The sequence below is a fragment of the Balaenoptera borealis genome, assembly GCF_965194805.1.
Source record: "Balaenoptera borealis genome assembly, chromosome: 1".
Taxonomy (NCBI): Eukaryota; Metazoa; Chordata; class Mammalia; order Artiodactyla; family Balaenopteridae; genus Balaenoptera; species Balaenoptera borealis.
In genome coordinates this window covers 108289533-108303667 of record NC_138860.1, presented here as the reverse complement: position 1 = coordinate 108303667, position 14135 = coordinate 108289533, and the positions used below count along the sequence as shown (strand labels likewise).

The 14135-nt window shown below is 36.7% G+C and overlaps 1 protein-coding gene across 5 annotated transcripts in view; it reads right to left on the bottom strand.

Annotated features, from left to right (window-relative positions):
- DPYD (dihydropyrimidine dehydrogenase) overlaps positions 1-14135 on the bottom strand; it is an 815942-nt gene that overhangs the window by 765642 nt on the left and 36165 nt on the right. For all 5 annotated transcript variants that reach the window (XR_014242114.1, XM_082383233.1, XM_082383234.1 and 2 more), the window contains exon 2: positions 10649-10759. Coding sequence is in view for 4 of the 5 variants with exons in the window: in XM_082383233.1 (XP_082239359.1) it covers positions 10649-10759 (111 nt within the window). In the remaining variant the exon portion in view is untranslated. The remainder of the gene's footprint in view (positions 1-10648; positions 10760-14135) is intronic.

Genomic DNA, 14135 nt, shown 5'->3' with positions numbered 1-14135 from the left:
TCCGTCTTTGTGGGAATTCTTTTCTGCAAAGCCGAAGGGCCAGGGCCTTGTCACTGACCACTGGTCTAGTGGCTAGAAATCGGTGCTCTCACTGCCATGACCCAACCTTAATCTCTGGCCAGGAACAGAAACCCTGCTTCAAGCCGCTGCAGGCCGAGGCCAACCAAGATCAGTGTTGTATAAATATGGAAAAACGTGATGCAATATATTAATTATCTAAGAGAGGTCAATGCTACAAAAAGTACCTTATTTCCAGCCATTGGATCAATGCCCAAAAATGTTCAGAAGATGCTCTTTGGAGTTCATAATTCATATACAGACAATGGAAACCAATCAATGATTTCATATTTTAAGTACAGAGTCTACTTTGTATTCTTAAAGAAATTGAGATTGCCCAAAATTCTCCTTTAGAAATTTGTAACTAGACTTTAAGACTTCTACCAAAAATGCCCTTCACATAAGCAGTATGCTACTATATTAAAATAAATACTGGTTATGTGTCAAAATTCATATGACTGAAGACCCCATCCCAATTTCAAAATTACACCGTTTACATTATGTCTAAATGACCATGCAGCAAGAGTTCAGGCTCAGAATCCCTGTTCTTCTTAAAGTTGTATATTCTGACAACAGGATTTTTAGGCAGTCACATTTCACAGTACATTTTAACTCTGTAAAATTTTCCCTCTGCTGAACTTTTAAACTTGCATTTTCTTTAAAGGATTAGTTTTTTCTAGTTAATGTCTATCCTAACACACACATAAAGTTAATTACTAAATTTATACAGTAATAACTTCTAACCTTTGTTAGAAGAATGGAAGAGATTGTCCAATAAAGATCACTTAAAATATACCTATTTAAAAACAAACTTATTTTTCTAATCCATTACAATGTTCTCAACAAATGCAGCAGGATAACTGTTCTTAAAATATAAATGATAAAACCATACCAGATTAATGATTCCAAAAAATCCAATAATATATGCAGTAGCATTACTGGGAAATTAATGTAAGGACCAGGGAAGCCCACCCAGTGAGCCAGCTAGGATTTCTGGGGCCACCTGTGCCATCCAAATCCATCTGAGTCCCTGCTGCAGGTTGGCAGTTGCTACCCAAGTTTAAACACTCATGGGGACATTGCTGGGTCCCAAGGCATGCTGGTACCTCCGGCACAGTGCAAGCCTTTGGTTGGCAGCAGTTTTCAGGGTCAGTACTATGGTGACATAAGTGAGGTGTCTATGTCACAAAATTTAAGGAGACACTCACTCTCAGAGTCCTGCAGTTACTATCTCAGCTTCCCAACACAGGGTTCTGAATGGCTTTGCCTGGCCTAGCCCTTCTTTCTTAGTCTCTCTGACCCAAAGTAGGAACTTACCCTACCCTAACTTCCCACCCCAAGAGACCTCATTTGATACTCTGCTGGATGAAGGATGGGAGATAATCACCGATTCTGTTAAATCCAAATTCAAAATCAGACTTTGTGGGATAGGGGATGCTTTACTGTAATTTTTGTCTCCTTCCTCCTAAAGTTTACACATGTCAGGCAGCTAGGCCACTGGTTTTCATTTCTTAAAGAGAAGAATGTAAGTGCAGAAAGCAGCGACACAAAGATTTTCTGTGAGACTTCGGATTTCAGAAGTCAAGTTTTCAAGGAAACTGGAAGAACTTGGGTGATTGACAGTGTGGATTTAGGAGGATATGTGTGATGAGTTAAAAGCAAATTTTATCCTCCACTCTTACCTTCCCATCTAAACTATATAAATATTTTAAGAATGGAAAAACAAAATGAGGATCAAAAGGAAAGGGAAGGGTCCAGGAATAATGGTCGATCCAGAGAAAGAAGCTCAGTTCCTCAGGCTGGAGACAGGGGGAATGACAAACCCTAGCCAGGTGCGTGGAAATCATGAGCTTGGAGAACCTGTCACCCACTACTAACTAGATGAAGCCCTGGGAAAAGGTGACTAAACCGTGAAGTTCCCCAAGCCCCTGTGTTGAGAAGAACATTAGAATGATTGTCATGTGTTCGAGAGTGACTTCAAAGTAGAAGAGAGGTGAGGGACAGGAAGGGACCCGGTGAATGGGAATGAAGGATGACTCCACATTCCCCGTGATGGTTATTAGAAGAAAGATGTCATGAAGAATCAGCAGGGCTCAGCTCACCTATCACACTTGCCACCAAATCCCCAGAAACTCAGATATTAGCTCAGAGAAATAAGGGGGAGTGGGGGGACAAACAGGGAAAAGAGAATTCTGAAAGTGACAGTGACTAAACTTCTACTCTTAGAGAAGTTCAAAATAAAAATTAAGTTCAGTTATAGGAAAATAAAGGAGGTTTTATTTCCTGCATGCCTGAGTTTCTAGTCTGATATTTGTATTATGTATACAAACCATGTATTTTTCAACTATTGAAGAAGGCATTAAGTTGTAAAGAATCTTGGTTTTGGTTATTTTTTTAATTCCAGAAACTCCTTCAGGCATTGAGTCTATTTTTGGAAGAAAGCTATTGTCAGCAATCAGGAAAGAAAGCTCAAGCTTGAGAAGTTGTTTTAAACTGTGGTGTAAGAAAAGGCCAGGGCAGAATAGGATTGCTTTCTTACTGTGAATCTGGTCAAAAGCTCATTTAATTTTGGAGCTTAAAAATAAAAATTCATATTGTGAATTTGATATGTACCAATATTGGGACCTGCATTCTATATCAAGTTTAACAGGGCCAAGTAGCTGGGCAACCCTCTGAATGAGACTGGTTGACTAATAACTTTATTAACTACGTGGATTTCATCTCTTAATAGTCATGTAAAATTGAGAGGGAAAAATGGACTCAGCAGATAAGGCAAGCTAGAAGGATAATTTCCGAAGTAGAAAAAATAGCCACATTCGGTATTCCGGTATTAGAGGAAAAGCACACTGATCTCTCCTTCTTTGTAGGAACTCTCCCACTACGCTCCTCTGGTTCTCATCTCACCCATCATAGCACTTCTTGGCTGAATTCTCATCTCTGCCTGCCCTTGCCTGGTGCTCAGTGCCAATCTGAGCCACAATGGAGCCTGAGGCAAAAGGAAAGAAGTGTGCTTCCATATACACATTTTATATTTTTTTGTATTATTTATATATTTTGTATGATTTATATTTTTGTATTATTTACCTTGATTATTGAGTCTTTTGGTGCCTCCTTTACACTTTTCACCTGAGGCCAGTGTCTAACTCCTCTCTCCCTAATCCCTGCCCAAAGTCTAACCTCCATACTCTTCCCACTCCACACACCCTTCCTGGGTAACTCTGCCCACAGGCTTTTAATTACCCACATATATTCTGATTATTCAAAACTCTTCATCTGCATTCCTGACCCCGTTACTGAGCTTCAACCTTTAAACTAAACAGGATGACCCACAGGTACAAGAAACTCAAAAGATCCCAAATTGAATTCACGAGTTCTCTCAATTTATCCTATGAACAATTAAGCATACACATAAAGTCAACTCCCAAGTCATATTTATTTTACCTCTTGTTATGGACTAAATGTTTGTGTCCCGTCAAAGTTCACATGCTGAAATCCTAACTCTCATTGTGATGGTATTAGGAGGTAAGGCCTTTGCGAGGCTTTTAGGTTATGAGGGTGGAGCCCTCATGAATGGGATTAGTGCTTATAAAAGAGGCTCCAGAGAGCTCTCTCATCCCTTCTGCCATGTGAGGGCACAGCAAAAAGCCATCTATGAATGAGGAAGCAGGCCCTCACCAGATACTAAATCTTCCAGTGCCTCGATCTTGGACTTCCCAGCCTCCAAAAGTATAAGAAATAAATGTTTGTTGTTTAAGCCACCCAGTCTGTGATATTTTTGTTATAGCAGCCCAAACAGACTAAGACACCTCCTAAATATATTCAAGCTTATCCTCTCTCCTACATGCCCCCTGCCCCTGGTCTCCATGATTTGTCTTCCAGCCTTGCACATCAGTCCCAGAGACCTGGCCTCCCATCTTTCTCCTTGAACCCATCTTCCATACTGAAAGTTAGACTGATTCATCTCAAGGCAAATCTGACCAACTCATACTGATAATTAAAATTCCTTCAGCGTTCGTCCTTTGAAAGAGGACTATACGTTGGTATTTCTTTCTTCTTCTAAAGAATGTGAGACCTTCGTGGCAGGGCCTACATCATGTTCATTTTTATTCCAGAGTGCTAAGCGGCACAATGCCTGGCCCATTGTAAACAGGCAATAAATGTAGAAACAAAGTAGTGACTAAGATTGTGAAGCTCACCCAGGGGAAAAAAAAATGATTACCAAAACCTATATATTACTTTAGTCACCTCCTAGAAGAAAAAAGGTCAGTGATTTATTTTTATTTACTTATTTTAATAGTCTACTTAAAGAGCTCTGGTACCAGACTGCATGGATTCAGCCTCTAGTTCTACCATTTAGTTGTGGACTCTTAGACAGGTTTCTTAAGCTTCCCTCATCTGTGAATGGAGATAAAATATAATACCTACCTCACAGGGTGGTTCTGAGGCTAAAAAGAATTACTTCATAGAAAGCACTTTGAAATATAACTGCAGTCAGCAAATTCTTAATATACACTATGGTTTATTTTTATTTGTATTATTTTACTTTGAGCACCTACTACGTGCCATGTGTTTAAAACAAATTAGCTAAAATTCTCAAAACATGTCAAATAATTGGCTGTCTTTAATTGCCTTTCCTTTTTATTTTCACCCAGGATAAGTTTTCTGATTTGTAACATTTTCTGCTCTTTAAAAATTGCTAACGGAAAATGAGGACAAAATATTTATGTAATTAAGACAGTTCAACATTTTCAAAAATGGCAAAAATAAACAGCAGTTATGGAACACCTGCTTAAAAGATACTGGAAATAACTTCTTCGTGCTTCATTAACCAGTAAAAACACATTTGCCAGTTTAAATTCCCTACTGAATTCAGAATTTCTAATTATTACTAGAATGGTATTAACTTGGCAAGGAAAGAAATTCCTGGGTAAAAAATTTCAGAATTGCCGTTCTTAGGGTACTTCTACAGGCCAAAACAGATGCCTATTTTCTAAAAAGCCTATAAACAAATATTTGTTTATTAAAAGTAAATGTGATGTAATTTAATAGACAATTTTAGACTACTTATTTTGCATATTTTATTCACCTTTGAGTGGCATTCAATACAGTGCCTGACATACGGTTGCTTCAAGGACCAAAGTGGAAAGAGAGAGAGACAGAGAGGACTCTACCCTAATAAACCCAAACCACAGCCCCATGCAGATATGCTAAGAATGATAAGGCAGTAATTATCTGAGTCAAACCAAAACAGAGAATTGTAAAGCCAAAGCAAAATCATTAGAAAATAAAACAAAATAAACACAAATAAGTAAAGCCTTTCTATTTGGTAGTTGGGAAGTTGGATCAAAATGAGCTCTTTGGCTGCCTTCAGAAATGATGTAAGATTACTGGTCACAAATGTGACCACCACTACAATCTACATTTTCCTTAACTTTAACATATCTATTTTCTAATCATCTTATTCGTGTTTTTTAAGGAGGCCAGGTAATACACTGGAAAGGACACACTAGATTCAGATAACCAGAATTCTAGATACGGCTCCAACACTAAGTAATTTCAATGAGTTTAAGTAAATAATTTAACATTTTCAGCATAGTCAGTAAAATGAGGAAACAGATCAGTACAATGAGGAAACAAATCTGGGTTGTCCATTCACATCATGGTAAAAATCAAATGGAATATGCAAAGGTACTCTGGAAACTGTATAGCACTATACAAGAAAATATGTGATCCTTATGTCTAGTATGTAAGGACTATGTAAAAGAGGGGTCATATTCATTCAACAGATCTTTAGTAAGCACCAAGGGTTCATGAAGCTGGGGACATAGCTTAAGAAACAAAACATATGACAAACAAAACAGAAATCCCTGCCCTCCTGGATTTTATATACTAGTGGAAAAAAAATGACAATAAACAAATCAGTGAGTAAAAAAAAAGAGTATATCAGTGATGAGTGCTATAAAAAAAATTAAGCAAAGAAGTCTAAAGAGAGCTTGGTAGGGTGGCAGGTTAGAGTTTTAAATAGGGTGGCTGGAGAAGACCTTGCTGAGGTGACAACTGTACAAAGGAAATTATGCAAACTCCAAGTAAGCTGGAAAACCACTGAAAGATTCTGAGCACAGGAATATTAAAAGGATTTCTCAGATGAATTATTATGAAGAGACTCTACCAGGAAAGGGCATAAGCATGGAAACCATTACAAAGCAACTGAAATAATCCAGATGAAAGATAATGGTGATGGCTTAGAAAGGTTGGTAGTGGTAGAAGTGGTGAGAAATAATCAGATTCTAGATATATTTGAAGCCAAAAGGATCTTCTACTTAGGTATGGAAGGTGAGAGAAATAACAAAATCGAGGACTCAGTATTTTGCTCTCAGAGAAAGGGTGGATGGACATGACTCCAGGAATAATACATTTTGGAGGTAAGATCGTAATTTGGATTTTCAGTATGTGTACACTGAAATGGCGATTAGACATTCAAGTGGTGGTATTCATTAGGCACTTGGTTATAGAGGACTAGAATTTAAGAAAGTGGTCCAGGCAAGAGATATAAATGCAGGAGCCATCTGTCTATATATGGTATTTAAAATGAGGAGACAAAATGTGATCACCAACTTAGTGAGTCTCTAAAGAGAGAAAGAAAGATCTGAGCCCTGGGCACTCTGATATTTAAGGGTGAGAAGATGAGGAATAACCAACAAATACGCTGAGTGAGAAGGAGATACCAATAAGGAAAGAAGAACACCAGGGAGTCTGATATCCTGGAAGTCAAGTGAAAAAAATATTTCAGGAAAAAGAGAGTGACTGCCTATGTCAAGTACTGCTGATACAGGCCAAGATTTGGCTCTTAATTTAGCAATTTAAAGTTCGTTTTCCCTAAAAGCAAAATTTGAAACAGGGATTTGGGTTCACGTGATTATGGAGTGAGTGCTCTTCAGGAAACACCAATACAGGAGGGGTGAAGCAGGGTAGGGAAAAAAAAAAATGCTGAGCAAGCATTTGTCAGTGATAGTGTCTAGTCTTAGTCAAAGCTACAGGGCAAGGATCTGGAACACAACTGCCCATAGGAGCTGTCCTTACCTTGAGGCAAGCGGGCTGGCTTCTTCTAAGATACTGTCTTTCTTTTTAGTTCTCAGGAGGTTAATTATGATACGTCTTGCTATGGATTCCTTTGTGTTTCACAGAGGCTTTTGAATCTGTAGATTTATGTCTCTTGTTAAATTTGGGAAGTTTTTAGCTATTATTTCCTTTTGGGGTATTTTTCAGCCTCACCCCGGGTCTTCTCTTCTTGATAGGGGTAGAAGTTCAGTGGTCTCACCACTGACACCAGAGAGGGTGACTGGGGATGTGGGCTGCCTTGGTTACCGGCTAGCTAGTGGGTATGAAAATCCTGACTCCCTACTCTTTCACCCAGCAGAAGGATTGGAGCATCTCATCCTCTCATCACAAGATGGAAGTCTAGGCTCCCACTCGGCCTTTATGAATGCATTGGGATAAGGTCACAATTTTTTTTTGTTGTGTTTGGCTAGATTAAAGCAGTTACTGTCGAAAAGTCTTCTGTTGCTAGACTGTTCCTTTCCTGGTATTTTGGCTAGAGAGAGCAGACTTTGTTGAGATCTGTGTATGTATGTATGTATGTATGTGTGTGTGTGTGTGTGTGTGTGTGTGCGTGCATGTGCGTGTGTGTGTGTATCAGTTAGCATTTCTGGTTTTCCAATTTCTTCAGCTCCAAGGCAGATAAAAGAAAACCCAGGGAACTCATCACTGTGTCATGTTTCAGGTCCATATCCCTAGCTGGTTGGCCTTCTCTTCACCTTTCAGAATCTTCTTATGTTTGTTTTACCTGTAAGGCTTTTTAGTTTAGATGAGTGATTATAAAACTCAAGTATGAAAACTTATCAATTAAAAAATAAATCATATCTTGTGGTGATACTTTTATTCAATTCTTCATGCACAAAGAGAATAATAATGAAAAGGAAAAAAAATGCATTCTTTAATGACACTGAGGATAACTTTCAGCTCTAGCTCCATATTTCCCCTTGGGAATGTTATTTCACTGTTCTTTGTTAATCCAGTGTATCACATAGAGTTTTCAAAATGGTTTACATCCAGAGCAATATATCTGCTGTTATAAATTGAGATTATTTTAACATATATTTAAAGCTTTTATTTTTCCTCTAACACTTGCTCATTATAGAAAATTTGAAATATACAAAAGTGCTAAGAAAACAAATATTAATTACTATTAACATTTCATTCTTTTTTTCTTTGTGACTATGTATATAAGTGTGGTTGTGTAAAAGTGCATACAATCATTCTTAAGTACAGTGCTGTTTCGTGCCTTGTTCATATAATATAGATTGTAAGTATTTTTTCAGATTATTAATTATTTCAAAAGTAATTTTAATGGTTGCACAATTTACCACTGAATAGATCTGCCCTAATTCACTTAACCATAACCCAATGGTTGGAATTCAGTAGGTTTTTTTCCCCCACATTTTTCTCTACAAATAAATAATTTTGGGATGATCTTCTTTCTATTTAATTATTTACCTACATTCCTAATTCTTTCCTTAGGATAGTTTACTAGGAGATGAATTACTGGGTGTAAGTGTTTGATAATTTAAAGGTATTATTATGGACTGAACTGTATGTATATCCCCTCAAATTAATTTATTGAAGTCCTAACCCCCAGTAACTCAGAATGTAACTGTATTTGGAGACATTTGGAGACAGCCTTTAAAAAGGTAATTAAAATGAGGTCATCAGAGTGGATCTTATCTGAGATACTGGTGTCATTGTAAGAGGAAATTTGGACAAGTACAGAGTGAAGACCATGTGAAGACACAGAGAAAAGACAGCCAGCTGCAATCCAGAGAGAGGCCTCAGAATAAATCGTCCCTGCTGACACCTTGATCTCAGATTCCTAGCCTCCAGAGCACTGAGAAAATAAACTGTTCTTTAGGCCACCCAGTCTGTGGTACTTCGTTATGGCAGCCCTAGCAAACTAACACAGGTATTAACAAATATTGTCAAAGATATTGCCAAAGATACTGTCAAATTGCTTTTCTAGGAATTTGTGCCAATATATATTCAATGGAGAAATACACTTCTCACTGTATCTTTGCCAGTTACAAAAAATATGATAATATTGGACTGGCCAAAAAGTTCATCCGAGTTTTCTGTTAACACCTTATGGAAAAACCCGAATGAACTTTTTGGCCAACCCAATATGCACCACTCAGTTTACAGGCTAACATTACGGAATGAAAATGCTAATTTTTATAAAATAACAACAATAACAATAATAATAATAGAGAAAGCCTCTCTTTCTAAATAAACAGTTTAATAATCTATAAAGGGGCCCTTAGAGATTTATCTAATTTAATCTAATTTATCTGGATCACATTTAAAATGAGAGAGTTGGACTTGATAATCTTTAAAGGCATTCTAAGTCTGAAAATTACGTGATTCTTTTTTCAGTGTCCTTCAATTGTTCACATCATTATACAGGAACATGACTGATAGTTGATCTATTCCTTGATCTAATTTGGACCACATTAGTGTCCTTCCAGAGACCTCTACTAGAAATGTCATAGTAGAATGCAAAGCTCACAAAGCCGGAGCAAGGAAAACTGAATTTCAAATCCAGATCTGCTAGTAAGTGGCTGTGTTATCATCTCAAGTCATGTTGTTTCTCCGTATTTCTATTTCTCTTTTTTTACTCAAAAAACTTTGCTGGTTGGTCAGTGACAGAAAGATTAAAAATCAGATAAAAACAAATGCACATGAGTACATACCCTCAATTCCTATCCTCGAAGAGTTTATATGGAGGAAAGAAGTGCATAAAAATAAATTAAAATCATTGTATTGAACAGAATATATACACAAGGTACCAAAAGAGCTAATGTTAAATAAGCTAATACTATTAATTAGCTCACTAGTTACTTTGAGAAAATTAATTTTGGGAAATCAGTTAAAAAGGAAATTGCTTTCCCAAATTTAAAGATTTATACCCCCTAAGACAGCATTTTAAAATTGCCTTCAAGGTTGTACTTAATCCTCATTTGTGGCCTAACAATCCCAGCCCAGTAATCATTTCATGGGCCCAATTAAATAACATTCTAGCAATCAGTAATCTCAGATTTTTGCACCTGTACCTCACCTGGAACTATGAGATGTTCATATTGAATACCTAATGTTCAAATGTTCCCCCAAAGCATATTTTACAACAGTTTGTATATATTAGTATACCCCTGTTCAACTGAATTATATTTATAACTTTGAAACTCTTCTGTATCATTGTGTCATTACAAAATGATTTTAAGAGGTTTTTATAGATTTTTAAGAAAATAAATTTTGGCACCAAACTAAATTTATATGATTTTAAACTATTTCAACAGATTTTTTAAGCATCAAAGTTAAACACACTTTTGAGATTATTCAAATATAAAATATTTAAAATAAGAAAAAAATCACAGCTGTACTTTACACATATTTAATTATGTTTCTAACTACATATAAAATCTGGTCTTACAGTGTGTAGAATGAGATAATTTTCAGCATAAACTCATGTATCAGTGGTACTTACAAAGCAGTTCTTATCAGGATTTCTTTTCCAATGTTTCTTGGCTAATTTCTTGGCCAAAGTGGAATGGAGAGTTGCATGAGATTGTGTTCGAGGATTTAAAGCCAGGATACTCTGAAGACAGTATAAACAAAGTATAAGCAAGTGTAAATATGTTGGCATTTTAAAAAATCAAATTTTATTTTAAGATTCCCCACACATACCCCAAAGACATATATTAAAAATGTTGTTTTTCCCTTCTACTATTGTAATTCCACAACAAACTTATCTAAAGTAATTATTTACTAGGTGATATCCCAGCTGACTTTATAAAAATATTTATTAATGATAATACAGAGTTCAAAAACATGTGAAATATAACAAATAACTCTTTAAGATAAATTTTATAATTAGTATTCTTACATGAGAATGAAAAGAGAGGCACTTCATTCCAGATTTGATTTAAAGTAGTAATAATACTCTCTACTTTAAGTTTTTAGAGTTTTACCAATTGCTTTCAAACGTATTATTTAATTTAACTTACAAACAGCTACTATTATCCCCAAATCTTGGATGATCAAATAAATTCAGGGTGGTTAAGTAACCTGTTCAAGATCTCACAATTAATATGTGGAAGGGAATGAATCAGAACTCAGTTCTTCTGAGTGTTGGGCTTACATGTGAATTCACCCAAAGATGAAATCAATATATTTTACTGTGACTTTGTGAGGTATAAAGTAGAAGAGAAAACCTTTCTAACCACACATGTAAAGCAGCACCTGAGTAACTGAATAAAGAATTAATTCCAAATCCCTGTCTTAAGCAATGCTTTAAAACATAACCACTAGGAGTCTTCCAGAACAATCACATGAGGACCTCTGCAGATCAACTCCCCAGCAGAACAATATAACTGATAAAAATTAGTAAAACTGAGAATCCTTTGAAATCTCCAGAAATTGTCGTAAAGCCAAAGAGCAAATGAAGAAACATTTATTCAGGAAAAATCTAAAACTTGGTAAGAATGGCGAGGGTCTGTGGCATTTGAAGTGCAGTCTGCCCCCAGCCTCCACGTTCCCAGTTCAGCCTGACGGAAATTCTACCTCAGGTGAGTACAGCCAAGAACACAGAGCTCCCTCTGCCCCCAGCCTCTAGCTGAGGCTGTGGTGTCTCCCAGAGAGAGGCAGGACATGAACATTTCTCATCCCCTCTCCCTACTCTACCAGCTATGCAGCAACTAAATGCCAGAAAGTGCAGCTGAGAAGTCAGGAGCTCCTTTGCTTCACCCAGCCCCCACTCATAGAGCAGAGGCTCTACTTCAGGAGCAAACATACCAGTAACAATGGGGTCCTGATCACCGTCATCTCAGCTCACTCATGGTTTAGAGTTAGCAAACCAAGAGAAGCAAACTGAGATCAGAGGTTACTGCCTATACCAGGGCCCTGCTCATAAAAGCAGGAGTGTCACTCTGTGAAAAGCAGGCCACTGTAACCACCCCTAGATCTGGAGCTGTAGCTCAGAGATTTTTCCCAGAGAAAGAGGCAGGCCATAAGAACAGACAGCTCTCCCCAGAAGAAGTGACTGTATTTGAATTAATACATAGGAAGTTCAAGCCTAAGGGTAGTCTCAAAAACAATAAAGATTTTGATGCCAAACAATTAAGACAAAACTGGTAGTTTCATGAGAGCAATAAAGTAAATCATAAGGCAGACAGTTTACCAGAAAGAAAGAGCTAACAGCTCCTGTAGGGCCACAAGAAGCCACAAAGACTCACCTGAAAACTACCCTTGCAAAGGGGCCCAAATTTAACTGAATCACACTGTGGAGCAATTTATATCCCAGGGCATTGTCAAAAACAGCAGAGCAATCAACTAGCAATCAATAGAGACTAAGAACTGGCTGTGATACCAACAGAGGTGGATAGTTTAACAAAGAAATCCAAAGAGAAGACACAGAGAGTCCCACTAAAACCACTGTCATCCCAGAGTTACTGGGCACACACCCACGACTTCACCCTACATGAGTGCTATCAGAGGTTCACACCTTGAGGGAAATAGACTTCCCTAAAGTAGTCCACCAAATCACTAAACAAATATGCAAACAACAACAAGTCCCCATCCCTGGGGTGGGGGAGAGGGAAATTAGTATCCTGAATTGCTATATTACCTGAAATGTTCAGCTTTTAATAAAAAAAAAATTATAAGACATTCAAAGAAGCAGGATTATGTGATCCATGCAAGAAAAAAAACAGATAACAGAAATTGCCTTTCAGAGGTTCCAGGTATAAGATTTAATAAAAACTTCAAATCAGCCATTATAAGGAAGGTATAGTAACAACATCTCATCAAACAGAGAATATTCATACAGAGATAGAAATTATTTTAAAAATTCTGGAGATAATAAACTACAATAACTGAAATGAAAAATTTGCTAGAGGGGCTCAATAGTATATTTTAACTTGCAGAAGAAAGAATCAGCAAATTTTAAGAGAACTCAAGAGAGATTATGCAATCCAACAAACAAAGAGAAAAAATAATTTTTTTTAAAATTAACAGAGCCTTAAAGATATGTGGTACACCACTAAGTACCCCAAAATATTGTAGCAGGATATCAGAAGGAGAGGAAAGAAAGGAGGAGAAAAAAATAAAAGGAGTAAAATGACTAAAATTTTGATTTAAAAAAAAGACAGAAAAAACATTAAAATATATATCCAATAAGCTCAAGAAATTTGAAGTAGGATAAACGCAAAAAGATCCACACATAGGCACATTGGTAAAAATGCTAAAAGTCAACACCAAAGAAAAAATCTTGAAAGCAGCAAGAGAAAAATACTCATATGTACAAGGGAACTCCAATAAGTTTAATGGTTGACTTCTCATCAGGAACAATAAATGTCTGAAAGTAGAAGGATAACATTTACAAGGTACTAAAAGAAAAAAATTGTCAACCAAGAATCCTATACTGAAGGCAGAAGAACAAAAAGGAAATAGATTTGAAGTATATTGTAAACCAACTAGACCTAATAGATATCTATAACCACACTCCACCCAACAACAGAATATACATTCTTCTCAAGTGTACACAAAACATTCTCTATGACAGATCAGATGCTAGGCCATAAAACAAGCCTTAATAAATTTTAAAGGATTAAAATCATACAAAGTAGTTCTCCAACCACAATGGAATCGAAACAGATATCAATAACAGAAAGAAATCTGGGAAATTCACAAACAGCTTACATGCACATAGTAAACATTGTGCTGAGAGGAGTCAGTTACAAAATAACACATATTGTATGATTCTGTTTATACACAATGTCCAAAATAGGCAAAGCTATAGAGACAGAAAGTAGACTGTGGGTGCCAGGGGCTGGGGGATTAGGGGCAAATGCAACATTACTGCTAAAGGGTATATGGTTTCTTTGGGGATGATGAAAATTGATTGTGGTGATAGCAGCACAGCTATGAATACACTAAAAGCCTTTGAATTCTACACTTTATACAGGTAAATTGTA